Source organism: Neophocaena asiaeorientalis, unplaced genomic scaffold (genome assembly GCF_003031525.2).
Source record: "Neophocaena asiaeorientalis asiaeorientalis breed wild unplaced genomic scaffold, Neophocaena_asiaeorientalis_V1.1 scaffold78, whole genome shotgun sequence".
Classification (NCBI taxonomy): domain Eukaryota; kingdom Metazoa; phylum Chordata; class Mammalia; order Artiodactyla; family Phocoenidae; genus Neophocaena; species Neophocaena asiaeorientalis.
Genome location: NW_020175018.1, coordinates 16021185 through 16037228, shown reverse-complemented (window position 1 = coordinate 16037228; position 16044 = coordinate 16021185). Strand labels below are relative to the sequence as shown.

The 16044-nt window shown below is 48.0% G+C and overlaps 1 protein-coding gene across 3 annotated transcripts in view; it reads left to right on the top strand.

Moving 5' to 3' along the window:
- Positions 1 to 1144: 1144 nt before the first annotated feature.
- Positions 1145 to 16044, top strand: part of MED27 (mediator complex subunit 27) — a 200030-nt gene continuing 185130 nt past the window's right edge. For 2 of the 3 annotated variants that reach the window (XM_024762568.1, XM_024762567.1), the window contains exons 1-2: positions 1187 to 1400; positions 3731 to 3875. In XM_024762568.1, coding sequence (XP_024618336.1) covers positions 1198 to 1400; positions 3731 to 3875 — 348 coding nt within the window. In that variant the 5' untranslated portion in view covers positions 1187 to 1197. Of the gene's footprint in view, positions 1401 to 3730; positions 3876 to 16044 lie in introns of all 3 variants that reach the window. The other variant, XM_024762566.1, reaches the window with a different exon arrangement.

Here is a 16044-nt window from a genome sequence, read left to right as displayed (position 1 = left end):
CTTTTTCGTCTTCCCCAATTGAAACTCTGTTCCCTTTAAACACTGATACCCCATCCCCACTCTCATGGCGCCTGGCACCCACCATTCTACTCTCTGTTTCTATGAATTTGACTCTTCTAGGTACCTCATATAAGTGAAATCATACAGTATTTATCCTTTTCTGTCTGACTTATTTCACTTAGTATAATGTCTTTAAGGTTCACACATGCTGTAGCGTGTGTCAGAATTTCCTTCCTTGTATTTTAAAAATATTTATTTATTTGGCTGTGCTGGATCTTCGCTGCAGCATGTGGGATCTTTAGTTGTGGCATGCGGGATCTAGTTCCCTGACCAGGGATCAAACCCTGGTGCCCGGCATTGGGAGTGCCGACGGAGTCAACCCCTGGACCAACAGGGAAGTCCCAGAATTTCCTTCCTTTTTAAGGGTGAATAAATATTCCCTTGTATGTATATGTTGCATGTTTATGAATTCATCCCACGATGGACATTTGGGTTGCTTCCACATTTTGGCTCTTGTAGATAATGCTGCTATGAACGTGGATATACAAATATCTGTTCCAGACCCTGCTTTTCCTTCTTTTAAGTATGCAACTGGAACTGAAATTGCTGGATCATTATTTTTCCCTTCTTAATTAGCAAATTTCTTGTGGAATGATACGTTGAGACTATGTAACTATGCTATTACTCCTCACATGTTCACCCACTAGCATCCTTCAATTCCTATCTGAATCAGTTATTAATCTAATGGTTGCCAAATTTTCTTTCCATCGTTTCTTCTATATCTATTAGTTGGCATTTTACTGTAGGGAAAAAATTTCCCTTCTCCCCTATTGATTTACGAATTTGGCAGCATTTTTTTCAACCCTTTACACCACGGACACCTTAACGCTCTGAGCAATTCTTTTCCATGTGACTCCGAAGTGTGCAAGTTTGGGGAAGTGAGGGAACTTTCTGTATTTCCTTGTCACCATTAGGAAAGCCGAGCGTGCAGCTCGACTGCCCCAGATCCAGGGGATCACTTTCCTGCCCACGCATGTTTAAAGTGGAAACCCTCTCTGGGACAGGGCTCTCAGGAATCACCTGGGTCGCCCCGCCCCGCGAGAACTACATTTCCCAGAGCCCTTCGAGGGTTTGCGTCATCAGCAAGCGCGGCTTTTTGCTCGCTGGTTTTGGAGGGCCCGCTGTGGCGGCGGCAACATGGCGGACGTGTTAAGTGTCGGCGTGAACCTGGAAGCCTTTGCCCAGGCCATCAGTGCCATCCAGGCGCTGCGCTCCAGCGTGAGCAGGGTGTTCGACTGCCTGAAGGATGGCATGCGCAACAAGGAGACGCTGGAGGGCCGGGAGAAGGCCTTCATTGCGAACTTCCAGGACAACTTGCATTCGGTCAACCGGGACCTCAAGTAGGTACCGGCTGAAGGGGCCGGGGGCCTCCCACCCTGTCCCGACCCCGCGCGAGTCTCCTCAGTCAGGGGCTGTTGTCCATTTTCCTTGCTCTCTTGCTCCCCCTCCCTCCTCTCCAAGCCTCTACCTGCCCCTCAGGGCCACCTCATCCTCCACCCCCGCTTTCTCGTCTCCCTTCTCTTGGCCTCCAGGTCCTGGCTGTCTCCCTCCGCCCTGGACCTCCTCAGTGGTCCTTCCATTTCTCACTGGGGGACGTGCTCTCCCCAGGAACTTCCACTCCTCAAATCAGCTCCGCAGGGTTCTCACCTGTGGGCCCGCTGGGCCCCACCACGTCTGATAAAATAGTACCAAACGACCCGATCAGCGCTGCCCCAAAGCCAAGTGCACTCCATCTGATTGGCCCCAGGTTTTCGTCCGTGAACCTGGAACTCATCAGTTCCACTCTAACCCACCCCCAAACACGACAAAATAGGCTTTGTTCTTTCTTCCCCTACCCCTTCCGAAACCACCTGATCAGTACTTTCACTCCCACTCTCACTGTTCCTCTTAAGTTTCTGTCTCTAGAGAGACCTAATCTCGGCCTTAACCAGCTTAATCACTTCTGCTTACACCTCCCCCCGCCCCCTACAAATATTAATTTGTGGCCTTTTAGGATTAAGGATTGTATATTTCTTTCTTATAAGTCACCTTCTTCTACTTTGTAAGTGAAATTAAGTGAGAGGATGTTTGTAAAATGCCTGGCCACATAGTAGGCACTTTGTAAGTGGTTAGGTCCTGGACTTGCCTTCCCCTGCTTATGAGAGTCAGTCCTTTTCAGGAGGGTTAGGATTGCAGGATTTTTTGCCTTTTACCTCTCATAACTGACCTTAGCAGGGGAAGGCATTGGGTGAGCTAGTCATCCTATAATTTCTGGAGTGGCTGGGTTTTTTTGTTTTGTTTTTTTCCCGTCTCAACTTGGTCTCCTTAGTAACCAGATGGAAGGAGGAGGTAGGATGGAAGAGGAGGTGGTGACCAAATGATGGGAGCCTCTTTTTATTTATTTATTTATTTTCCTCTAAGTAGTTGCCATTCTTGTTTTGGGGGAAAGCCAGGAAGTCACACACCCCTCCTCAACTCCCACACCCACTTGCTGTTCTCTGGTGCAGTGCCCGTTAATACTTTCCCTGCTTGAGGGGATGCGCTGGTGGTTCTTTCCTCTTGTCCGTCTCCTCTTCGATTGGCTTCCCTTGGTAATATACAGGATGTTGTAACCCTTCACCATTGTAGAAAGCTTAAGAATGTTGACATCACCCCTTTGCCTTCTTAAATCTTTAGACAGCAGTACCAAGAAGAAGGTGGCTGAAGATTCCAGAATGAACGTGGCATGAGAAGCTGTTCCTACACAGCCTTTGTTGACACTTGGAGACTGGCCCCTCAGACTGGTGGGCACGAACCCGTGTCCCCTGCATCGGCAGGCGGACTCTCAACCACTGCGCCACCAGGGAAGCCCTGGAATGTGCTTTTGCTGTTGGCTCCCTTTCCCAAGCTGCTCTAGAGGTTTTTTTTTTTTGGCTAGACTGAAGCGTGTTTCTTTGACACAGCCCCTCGGTGGTGTCTTCCCATTCCGTTTGTTTATTTTATCTCTTCTTTTTTTTTTTTTTTTTGTGGTACGCGGGCCTCTCACTGTTGTGGCCTCTCCCGTTGCGGAGCACAGGCTCCGGACGCGCAGGCTCAGCAGCCATGGCTCACGGGCCCAGCCGCTCCGCGGCATGTGGGATCTTCCCGGACCGGGGCACGAACCCGCGTCCCCTGCTTCGGCAGGCGGACTCTCAACCACTGCGCCACCACGGAAGCCCTCTTCTTTGTTTTGTTACGTTTTAACATCTGTGAAGCACCACGTACAAATCTATCTCTGTGAGAATGGTAAATCATCATTTATTCAGGTACTTGCTGTTCTGCCAAAGGTACTGATCTGTACGTGGGTCTGAAAACTCTTAGTGAGAAGCAGTGTTATATTGCGTTTCAAAATTCCGGGAAGTCTCCTCTCCCCCCACACCCCCTCAGGGAATGATTCGAGTTCAAGGCTGATTTTAGGAGGCTTACTGATTTCATCGCTCTTAACCCTTGTTCTCCTTTAGCATGGCGCCGGAGAGCTCAGTTGCAAAACAAGATCAGCCCCCAGTTAGGGGTTGTCTCAAGTGGCCCTAGTCTTCTTAACCTTTCAGAAAGTATTTCTTCTTAAGGGACCTTTGATGGGCGGTTTGAAGAACAGCCGTTGACCAACGTGGTTGGCTTAGCACTGGAGTTTCAGTGGACTCGGGTTTATTTGCTGTATCTGTTTACTTTTCAGTGAGCTGGAACGGCTGAGCAACTTGGTCGGCAAGCCTTCTGAGAACCATCCTCTCCATAACAGCGGGCTGTTGAGTCTGGATCCCGTGCAGGACAAAACCCCTCTCTACAGTCAGCTCCTTCAGGCATATAAGTGGTCAAACAAGGTAAGGGGGGCATGTCAGACATGGAGCTAATATAGGAAAAAACAAGTGAGGGTTTTTCTTTCCTTTTTTGTTCTTGATTCAGCATCGGGTTACAGAGTTGGAAGTTTCAGACTTCCCTTTGAAGTCTTTGAGGGTTGTTCAGAGTCAGGTGCGTTTAACCTGGTTGCTGGGTGTAGGGAGCAGCTTTTATGAACGCCATGAAATCACATGCAGAATTGTGTGTGTGTGTGTTTTTCTGGGGAGGATTTCCTAACTTTCATCAGATTCTCAGAGGGGTCCCTGACCCCCAGAAGGTGAAGGACTGCTGGTCTCAGTGTGCAGCCACTCACATGGTTTATGTTGCTTGGCCTGTCCTCCCCATTGTTGATGGAAGAACATCACTAGAGTTTGGTAGATTACTGTCTCTCTCTCCCCGCCCCCCGCAACGTGCCACGCGACCTGCAAGATCTTAGTTCCCCAACTAGGGATCGAACCCAAGCGCGGAGTCTTAACCACCGGACCACCAGAGAAGTCCCCATCTCTCTCTTTTTTTTTTAATTGAAGTATAGTTGATTTACAATATCGTGTTAGTTTCAGGTGTACAGCACAGCGATTAGTGATACGTATGTGTGTGTGTGTGTGTGTGTGTGTGTATTCAGATTCTCTCCCTTATATGTTATTACAAACTATTGAATATAGTTCCCTGTGCTATAAAATAGATAACCAGCAGTAGGTCCTTGCTGGTTATTGATTTTATACATAGTAGTGTGTATACTATGTATAAAATAAATAACCTCCGAATGCTCTCTTTTCTCTAATTATTCTACACCCGTCTGAGGGAGATTGTTCTAAACGCTCTCCCTAGAATTTGCTATTCATGGTTTCCTGCAGTGGGCAGGCCCGTGGCGTAGACCTTAGGACGGCTGTAAAGGAAAAGTAAGCTGCAATGTAAAAATAACAGGAGCAATTAGGCTCAGAAGCCTGGAAACAGTTAGTCTGTTTACTAACAAGTTCCTCTTGTTTGGGCACTGTGGGTTATTGTGTTGTGTTTGGTTTTGTTGCTGCTGAGAGAAAGCTAGAATATATGGAACATTTGGGGAAGCTTTTCTCGTTAGACTGCTACCTCCCTGGAGATAATAGTTCTCACAGTTACTGATAGTGAACTGCTCTGCCCCCTCCAGTTATCTGTCATCCTTTTCCTCTTTCCTGTGGTTCTTTTCCCTCTCAGGTCTTAAGTGACAGGTGAGCCTTGACTGTGTTTCCAGTGTGTAGAATTTTTCCTTTGAATTTGTCTGGAAGAGTATTTAACATTCTTTGGTTTGCAGTGGAACCCTGGTGGCTGAATCTGAGACTCAGGGAGAAATGATTTATTTTGGGGCACTTCAAGAAGGGGCTTGAACCTGGGATGCGTGCATTTAACCTATAAGGCTTGTCCTCCAAGCTCTGGGCTGCTGTGGACAGAAACCCACTTCAGTCTCGAGTTTCAGGGTGCCCAGGCGGTATGGGGATCTGTCACTCTCCTGCCCTATCTACGCCTGCTTCCCAGTGTTGGCCTGATATCTCCCAGTGGTGGAAAAGACGCACTGGCAGCTGTAGGTTTGCGTGGTCCTTCTACCAGGTGATCTCCAGGTGTCCACACCAGACCCTAAAAACGGATTCTGGCCCTGTTTGGTAGGTGGCCCCTACCTACCCAGACAGCTCATTGAGTTCAGGGGGTGGGATTCTGTGCCTGCCCAGTGCAGATCAGCTAAAGCACAGGAATTGGGGCTGCTTGGAATGAGATAGAGGCAGGAGAGGACGCAGGGCAGACAAGAAATTAGAGATGTCTGTTGCAGTTGCCAGGGCCAGACATGAGACTGTTCTGGCCCTACGCTGATAGCCCTGTCCTCTCAGGGTTTTCTGTTTGAGCATCCTTACTTCCCCAGGGGCATGCTTGGACATCTTAATGTGAGTTTACCTGGTGATTGGGTGGGATCTGATCTGTAGGTGACTTATTTCTGGTTGGACTCCTGGTAGAAAGTCTTGCTTTTTGGTGTTTGGACGTGGAAGCTGTGTTCATGTATCACGTGGGTAATGTTCTTGGAATAGGCTTGAGGGATGGACACTTCATTGGTGGGAAGATTTAGGCTGATCTCGAAACCATGAGTGCGTGGGACTCAGCGGAAGCTACTGGTTTTAACTTGAAGTGTTGACTCTTAACTTTTGAATGAAGGTAGTTTTAATTGTTTGCTGAATTTATTAGAGTATAAAAATAGAAGACCCTGTCTCTGCCCCCCACCCTTGCCCTCAGGTGGAAAAGAGGATGTGTTAAGGAAAAGAAATATTATGTATGTGGAAATTCTTGTCCTGGAGATGCTACAGCTTAAAACTAGATGTAGAAATGTATCACAGGTTTTAGGTCCTATATGAGCAGTGTGAGTGGTGTAGGAGTTCAGTCATGTCCTGGCCTGGCGCGTGCCTCTAAAGTAACTGCTGTTCCACCAGCTTCCGAGTGCCCCAGCAGAGAGAGGATTTTGGAGTCTTAAAACATTAATTGGCAAAATAAAGAGAATGTTTAAGAGATGTTTAGCTTACCCCCTTAATTTATAGCCAAGCAGACCAAGGCCAAGTGAACCAACCTGCTCATGGTTTCATAGCTAGACTAGAATTTGCCTTTCCTGATGTAGGTCAGTGTTCTTTCCTCTAAAACTTGATGCTTTAATCAGGTTTGGCTTAAGGTTTTGACTATAGCAAACATTTTTCCCCCTTTAACCTTCATCACAGGAGCAATTCATATGTTATATTTTATTCATAAACTGGTATCACATTTTACTCATTTTTAGTGGTTTACTGAAGGATGGAGATGGCAAATACATGGGACATGGTCCTGAAACTGTCACTCTTGTCCAGGGCAGACATCACTAACCACCCTCTGTATTCTTTCCTGCTAAGGCCACCTCTGGGCTCACAAGTCTGTTCTGGGGCTGGGCAGCCCCTGCCAATTATTCAAAGGTGGGCTACAGGGGAAACGTTTTTTATTTCTGTTATGGTAGATAATGTCCTATTTGACTATTGCTTATTTATACCTTACCTTACTCTGGAGGGGATTTAAGATCTATTATACAAATACTGTACTTCAAACCTTGAAAGGAAAGAGGAAAACAAGGGTAAGGATGCCTTATGTACATTTCTTTAGTAAACTCAAGAAGTAGCCCCAAGAAATAAGCCAGTATTCTTATTTCCAGCTGGGGATATGGAAGCAGCAATGATATGTGTTTATCATGCCTCTCTTACAAATGAAAAGAGCTTTTTAATTGCAAAAGCTTTCATCATTCTTCATTTTACCCTCGACGAGTTTAAACCGGAAAGTGCATTAATGTGTTAGGTGAAGTTTAGGGTAACTTGCCAATGTCAGCCTTCTGCACTGTTGGCTAAGAACTGAAGGAAGTGTGGGAAAGGCTTTGGTACCACCCATTATGTGATGGACTTTCTATTTTATGTGCCATTGGCCATAGAGAAGTCTCATTCACGCTTACTGACTAATTATTTTCTTTAGAGGATTTTGTAATTTTTGTAAAGTCAGTCAGAATATTAATTACATGGTAGTTGGCATAATTGTTAGGATAACACATTTAAAAATTAACCTACAAAAATAAAAATTAATCTAATCTAATGAAATGATGTCAAATTGCTGGGAGCAGCACTTTTCCCGTGCTGAATTGGGGAAAGAATTTAGCTTTCAACCCTTGTGCACCTATAGATTATTGCTCTGTGGAGAGATGACAAGCTCTGGACGACGGCAAAAAATAATTGGCGTCAGCGCGGTCCTTGCTGTAAGATAGTGAATGTGAACATAATGAGGAAAGAAAATCACTTAAATGCCCCCCAAAACCTTAATCATCATGACTTGAGGTCGGGCGCCGTTCTGGACTGTTCTTATTACGTCCAGATATGCTGAGAGTTAGGCTGAACTATTCTCAAGGCCCCTGTCCGAAGGTTTCCGGTGTCCTGTCTCCAGGCTTCGATTTCCGGCTTTGACTTTCTGCGTTTGTTTATGGCAGGAGGCTGCTTGTGTATTTGCCTGAAAAGGGGGCGAAGACTTGAGCCTTTTCCTCGTGATGTCTCAAGCAGCAAAGACCCCAGAAGTGTCACTTTCTCCCCGGGTTGGGAAATGGGCCCTGAGGAAGGGGCTGGCGCTGCCTTTTCTTTGTTTCTGCATGCTTAATTTTTCAGTTTTATTAGAGAAAGAGCAAATTTCAATTCCAAGGGTATTCAGTTGGAAAGCCTGAAGACACTTGCTCCACTCTACCGTCCCGAGTTGTTCTTATCAGAATCTAGTTACTCGGTGGCTTTAAGTTGCTATAACATTCACGTCCCTCACATCCAGCCTTGAAGGTGCTCTTGACGTTTTGGCATCATGGAGCTAACGGGTAGGATTGGTTAAAACTGCAACACGGAGCCTTTTCCCTTAGGGGCCCCGTCCTCTTTTAGGTCCCTGCGGAGAGAGACTGTGTCCCTCTCGTTCCCGGGGGGAGTCCCCAGCGCCTAGCAGGGCTCCTGGTACTCAGTGCACATCAGTTAAAATTCACTGAATGAATGAAAGAATAAGTAAAAAGGGTTTTCTGTTGAATTTTTAATTTACAGCCCCTTTCGTGGTTTGCTTGCTTGTATTTTTGATGAAGTGCTATCAGGACATTCCATTTTGGGCCATTACTGAGAAATTTAGTTGTGCTACTTGTAGATGAGAGAAAATTCTCAGGTCCTGTGCTGGAGGCCAGGGCCAGATTCCAGAAGGGTAATTTGGAAGGAAAGGTGAGGTCAGTTGGTGAACTGATGATAAGCTCTTTGAGAGCTGAGGTTGGAAGTTTCGTCTGTGTTGCCTGTCATCTGGTGTTCCCTTCCTGAGAGAGCCGGGTTGGCAGCCAGTGCTCAGGAGGGGGTAGGACTTGGTAGAAGTCGTCCGGAGTTGACTGAGTCAGCCTAATTTGAGCGACAGCACCTGATGTCAGGTGTTCTGCGGCAGCTGTTGTTTTGGCAGAAATGCGAAAACTGGGAAGAGGCGAGACAACCCCATCAGCCTCTTAGGGATTATCCCACTTGGTGTGTTATCAATAACTAATTTCTGTTCCTAGTGTTTTCCTTATCACCAGACCCACCCCCGACTCACTCAGGGAATATGGATTCATTCAGAACATAATGAGGAAAGAAAATCACTTAAATGCCCCCCAAAGCCTTAATCATCGTGGCTTTGGACCACGCACTGTTCTGGATTGTTATTCTTAGCAGAGGTGCAGGTACCATTCTTAGAGGTGTTCTTACACCTAAATCTAACCTTCCTGGCTCCCTGTCACTCAGCATGAACTTACCAGCAGAGTGAGCTTGACTGCAGTAGTGACTGCCCTGGTTGGCCTTGAACCCTGCACCCTTCTCCTCCCTCCCCACCCAAAGCCCTGATACTGTGTGAGCCATTATGAAAAGAACAAAGAGTAGCACAACCAAACAGGAAAAAGAACCAAACAAAACCAATCTCCAGGGTTTCTAGATACTGTTGGATTCAGAAGTAAAGGAAGGTACAGTCAGAAATGTCAAGCCTTAACTGTAAGTTCTGGAGTTAGGCTGCCTGAGACATGATCCAGCTCTGCACTTACGCTGTGCCTTGAACACGTGAAAAACTTGTTTAAAGCATTCGTTTCCTCGTCTGTAAAATGGGGGTAATACAAGTATATGTATCATAGTGTTATAGGGAATATTAAATGAAATAATGCGTATGAAGTGCCTTAGAACAACTCACATGTCATAAGTGTGCATTAAATGGTAGTTATAATTCCCGGCCCACTAAGCGTATGTGTGTGTTTGCTTATGGAGTGGCAGTATTGCTCAGTGGTTAAGAGCGTAGGCTTCAGTGCTAGACCACTTTGGTTCACATCCCAGCTCTGCTACCTGACAACGATGAAGCTTCCCTGTCTGTGCCTCAGTTTTCTATTCTTTAAAATGGGGACGATAGTTGTACCCACCACAGAAAGATACGTTGAGACTAAATGAGGTAATATAAGTATAGCACTTACCTGGCACAGAGTAAATGCTCTCTAGGGGCTGGTATTGTTATCTTAACAAAGTGACGAGGACAGACTCCCAGGCAGTGCGGGCCTGTCTTCCGGTGACTTCCGCTGTATCACACCGCCTCCCAAGCTTGACTTTAGTATATTCTTCTGAAGTTCTACAAATCAGATTCTTTTAGGTAATCAGCACCTTTTCCCCCTGAGGAAGCCTGGGCGTAGATATCAACAATTCACACATTAGTATGAATTAGTGGGAGGGGGCTCTTTCCTCATAAAACCTGGAGGTTTGGGAGTTTGGTGAGGAAGATAGCTAACCTTTTGATATGGAGCCAGGGGTTTGGATGGGATGTGGGACTTGAGGGATGTTGAAGACAGGGTGAGGGGCCTGGGAAGAAATGAGGAATGAGGGGATGGCAGAGAAGTTGGTGAGAGGGGCTGTGTCTTGCCCAGGGCAGACCACCTGTGCAAGCTGAGGAGGAATCCTCTCACTCTGTGGAAGCTCAGGGTTCCCACTGGTCTGTGGTCCTCTTACCTGGCGGGGAAAACATCATAGGCTAGTCTGGGATCTCTAGTGTTGTTTCTTTAGGAAAACGTTCGCACACACAGGCCCGTGTAAAAATAAACACTTGGATTGTGTCCATTTTTGTAAATTGGATGCTCATTACAGGCAGGGCTCTGGAGTCGGACTCTGTTGGGTTTGACTCCCTGGCTTTGTGAGTTGGGGTGAGTTCCATACCCTCCCTCTGTCTCAGCCTCTTCACCAGTCAAAAGTAGATAATAACACTTCTGCCTTACAGGGCTGTCGTGAGGGCTGATGAGTGCAGTCCCCCCGAGGTACCCAGAGCAGTGCCCAGTGTGCATGCAGTGGTGTTAGTGCTTCTGCTTACTCCTTTTAATACTACCGGGCAAGCTTTATCGAGGCAGCGGTAGTCATGAGCGCACTGGACAGAGGTCTCGAGAGGCTGGGATTTGGTTTTGGCTGTCTGCTCTCTGGCTGTGTGCCCTTGTGCCCGTGGCTTTGTTCCTCTGGGTTCTAGCTTCCTTGTTGGTAGAATGAAGAGCTGGACTGAAGACCTCTCGAGTCCCTTTTGGCTGTCACTTGGGAAGGAGCAGTGGAATCACTTATGCATTTGCATTGTTTTGGAAATGAAAGTGTAACCCGGGGAGCAGAGGAGAGTAATTCTTGTCCAGTAACGTTTCTTAAGCACAACTGTTGTGTACGCTACAGAGCATCTCAGAACAGACCAGGATAGAGCAGCAGCCCTAGAGGCCCTTAGGGGAAGATTACCTTTCAGAGGTTCTCTAGACAGCAGTAGCCTCCTGTAACACACCGAGTGTAAGCCGTCGTGAAAATCACCTGATGCCCCCATAGTTCTAAGTGGGTTCCACCCCAAGGCTTTGGCCTAATTCCATATCTTTATGTTCTACTTATCAGTTGTGGTTTCTGAAAACTGTCACTTTGTTGTGGCCTGGAATCAGATATGTGATTCCCTCCTTCTTTTTCTCTAAAGGAGCAGGAACTCTGTTGAGAAGCTACCCTGGGCAGGCTGCAGAGGCCACTGGCTGTGTGTCACACGTGCCCCGCAGGAGTCACTCTGCCCGGGGCTGGGGGTGAGGGTAACTCAGCCTGAGTCCCTCTTTGGCTCTTTTATAGTAGCCTTTTCTGGGCTGATCGGGTTTGTGCGGTTTGCCCGAAGCTTTGTGTACATTGTAACCAGAGCCTGAAAAGGGCGCTTTCTCTTCTCTTCCAGGAATGTTTAGTAGACAGGAAATTGTCCCATATCATTTTTGTTCCTGGTGAGTTGCACATTGACGGTGGGGAAGGATGTGTACCATTACAAGTGCAGAAAGGATATGATGTTACGCCTCCCCTTTAGCGCTTCTCTCCTGTGGTCCACGCCTGCTCTGGGCCAGCCCATATGTTTTGCCGCTTCACTTGCCAGCCGTACGCGGATGACACCGCACTCCAGCCAGCCTAGAAGCTCGCCTGAGATCCTGACCCGTGTCAGAGTGCCCGCTGGACATCTGCACTTGGGACTCACAGGCTTCTCGGGTAGAAGGAGCCCAGAACGGAAACCCTGCCCCCGCCCCCAGACCTGCTCCTCGTGGTGGGGTGCCTGGACCCTCACACCTGCTGACTAAGATCTACTGATGCCATCTCTCCAAAACCGCTTAGTCTTTCCTCCCCACCTTGACTGCCGCTGTCTGAGCCCAGGCCCCCCTTATTGCTTGGGGCAATGCTACTGCCTCCCCTCTGGCTTCCTGCCCCTTCCCACCCACTGCAGCCATTTTCCGCTCGGCAGTTCCCAGGGACCTGGACAAAGGAGACACCTGATAGGTTGCTCCTCAGTGGTTTCTTCCATCTCCCTTAGGATCAATTCCAGCTCCCGGCTGGCATTGGGAGGCATTTTAGTTATCGCACCCAGGGGCCTGAGTCCAGAAGCAGACAGACCTTTGGCCAGACTTCTTAGCCTCAGTTTCCTCATCTGCAAAATGGCACGAACAGTCCTGCGTCTTAGGGTGGCTGTGAGGATTACGTGAATACTCCCTTGAGTATGCAGTGCAGAGCCTGTTTACCATTAGCGGTCCAGGTGCAGGGCCTCATGGCCTGGCACCAGCTCCCTTCTCTAGCCCCCACCCTTCCTTCCTTTCTTCCTTTCTTTCTGGGGGAAAAAACCCCTAAACTTTTTATTGTGGAAAGTTTCAAATTCCACAAAAGTAAGTGAATTATCTAATGAGCCATTGTCTACTCAGCTTCAACAATTAAGAATATTTTGCCACTCTTATTTCATTGATTTCCACATCCCCCTACTCTCTTTTCTGGGGGTCAGGGGTGAGGACTGGCGTATTTGAAAGCAATGCCCGACATCATGTCATTTCATCGGGAATCCTTCAGCATTCAGCTTCCTTTCTTCCCACTTTCCCTGCTCTTATTTTTGCCACTTCTTGTCTGCAAAATGCATTGCGGTTCCCCAGAATCTTCTGATCTCAGGGTCTTTGCACACGCTCTTCTTCCTTCTCCCTCCTTTCTTTGGAAAAGTCTTAGTCCTTTAGGTCTTAGACTTCCTCTGGGAAGTCTTCTGAGATGTACCCAGATTAGGTGCCCCTGCGTTTACACCTGTGACAGCTTTTATCCTCCTCTGCTTGTTCGTTATCCCCACAAGGGTAAGCCCTGTCCTGTGTTAGGACTTAGACTTTGGGTGTTATCTAACACCTTTGAGCCTCAGCCTGCTGGACTAGAAAACGGACATAATACCAATCTCATCGGATTGGTCTGAATGTCTAATTAGAAACTGTATATAAGGTTTCTGGTTCAGGGTAGGATGTATAGTGGCCTTTAGGAAATAGTTGTTACTGCAGGTAGCTATTTCTGAGTAAATTGAAGCCTCTAAATCTCTTCCTCTTCCCTTTTCAGACCACCAGTTTGAGCTTTCTCCCTTCTGAGTCCGCTGCTATTTACTTGCCCTTGACTTTTTGCAGCTTTGTGTTGTTATTGGGTGTGGGGGCGCTGAAAGGGAGGAGGTGTGGAAGGGAGCGCCTAGAGGCTTTATCCCTTCTCTGGCGGCCACGCCCTAATCTTAAGGACCTCTGGGCTGGGCTCAGGAGTTCCGCCCCTGGGTCCTGTGCCTGTGCCGTCAGCATTCCCCTTCTGCAGCAGTCACCTGTTTGTTTGGGAGGCTCCAGCAGTCTCTCCGGAGCTGGTTGCCGTGCTCCCTTGGCCGGCGCCCGGCTCGGCCTGCTGCTTTTCCTCGCTGACTTGACCAAGTGACCGAAACTCCCAAGACCCTCGCTCTCCCCGGGGACGGTATACTCATCTAGTAGGTTCTGGCAAGTCAGTAGCTTGTTGCACCGTCAAACTTGCCTCAACCCTGTGGGTTGGAGGCTCTTTCTGAAATCTCTAGTTTTGTCTGTGGCTGCTCCGCTAGACGCAGCCCGGTTCCTCTGGGAGGAGCCCAGAGATTAAAGCGCTGCTGCAGAGAAGCCTCCAGAATGACCAGGCAGAGCTGATCTGGTCTGTGTTTGCCCCACAGGCTTTCAGCAGCTGCACTGATCGCACTGCCGCAGCTGCTCGTCCTCCAGGTCCGTCCCCTCTCCTCGAGCGTTGGGGCTCTGGTGTCACTTTGAAGGCCTCCCGTCGGGGACACAGTAGACACTCGTAATTGAGCCCCCCCCCGCAACCTCCCCATATTTCCAAACAGACTCCAGGCACTGTGCCTCCTCTGGCCAAGTGTTAGATCTCAAGGGGACCTCCACGATCAGGTGGGGCAGCGCCCCTCCTTTTATAGAGAGAGTGACTTGTCCAAGGGCCACACCGCCAGCCCTCTAACCGGGACCCGCAGTGTTCGGTAGCCTGAAAAGGGAATGTCATCCGGATGTCCAGGCAAGCAGAGAGGTTTCTTCCGCTGTTGAAGCCCATTAAAATATTGCCATTTACCTGTGGTTTTGTGTCTGCTGATCCCCCTGTCAGTGAAGCAGGAGCAGTGGTCAGTCCACATGCTGTATCCGAGGGAACCACGGCGGTGGGTGTGACCCATTGACAGCTGCATTCTGTGTGCAGACCAAGACTGCGCACGGGGCCCAGCCCAGGCATGGATGTGGCTCAGGGCAATTGCCTTGACCTCCATGAGCAGAGCAGCCCCAGGCCCTGCAGATTCTGAGAGGCAGGTAGCCTCATCTGCTTTAAGCTCCGATGTGATAAGTATGATATGAGAAGTTGGGATCTTAGCAACTAACTGGCAAGTCATGAAAAGAAAGGTACTGCCTTGGAGCCTCTTATCCCCTTCCTGGCATGGGTGGGGACCCCAGGGATGACTGTGTAAAGATAAGCCCCCTGCCCACTTTTTTCCCCTTTTTACCAGGAATTGTACTGAGTCCTCCAGTGGGTTCATGGAATGCCAGTTGCTCTTATTTTTCCCCCGTTTGGATGTTTCTGTGTGTTTTAGGGTTGGAGGGTTACCTCGTACCATCGTGATTTTCAGTCAGTAGGCTTCTCGAATTATCGATCACTTATTAGTAGTTGCCGCCACTGAGCATTTGGGCTCGGCGCTCTTCCGATGACCGTACACAGTAGATTTGGAAGTGAGAGAGTCTGCAGGTTTTGAGTGTGTGCGTGCGTCCATATGTGAGAGAGTGGCTGCACTCGGCGTAAAACGCTCGGTCACATTGATTTCCAAACTGCTTTTGAGTAGTGTGGTGTTTGCTAGGAAGTATCTAATCCGTCTGTTGAACACGTGTTCATTGGGCATCTGCTATGTTTCAGGCACTGTTCTAGACTCAGTGAAGGAAACCGATCGGTTCCCATCTTCCTGGAACTCAGCATATATCCAGTTCTCGAACTTGATCAGCATGCCCAAAGCACATGACTTTAACAGTAATTCCTGACTCCACTATTGGTCTTTTTCCCCCCTTAATCAGTGGCCTTTCTATGCCTCAGTTTACCTGTCTTTACTGTCAGAAAGGAGCATAACTGATAGGGTGCTGGGTGACTTAATTGACACCTGTAACTTATCTAGAACAGGGCCTGAACATAAAGGAAATTTTGTCTTGCCCTCCGGACATCTTAAATTTCATCCTGTTTTTATAGTTTGGTGCATTTTAATTCTGTCTTGTGCTTAACGCAAATGCAAATTTATTGCTGTAATATGCACTTTTCTGGTTTGTTTGCCCTTGGCATGTCACCAGTTTGCCCATATTCTGCTGTAGCCTAAGGTCGCGCTTGTTTTTCTTTTCTTTTTTAATAAATTTATTTATTTTTAACTTTTATTTATTTTTGGCTGTGTTGGGTCTTCGTTGCTGCTCACAGGCTTTCTCTAGTTGTGGCGAGCGGGGGCTACTCTTCATCACGGTGCCCAGGCTTCTCGTTGCAGTGTCTTCTCTTGTGGAACACGGGCTCTAGGCGCACGGGCTTCAGTAGTTGTGGCTCGCGGGCTCTAGAGTGCAAGCTCAGTAGTTGTGGCGCACGGGCTTAGTTGCACCGCCTCACGTGGGGTCTTCCCGGACCTGGGCTCAAACCCGTGTCCCCTGCATTGGCAGGCAGATTCTTAACCACTGCACCACCAGGGAAGTCCCAGGTTGTGCTTCTTTTAAGGGGTTTTCATTGATTTTAAGAGAACACTAAATATCTATCTTATATTTGTGTCCAAAGGCAAAAA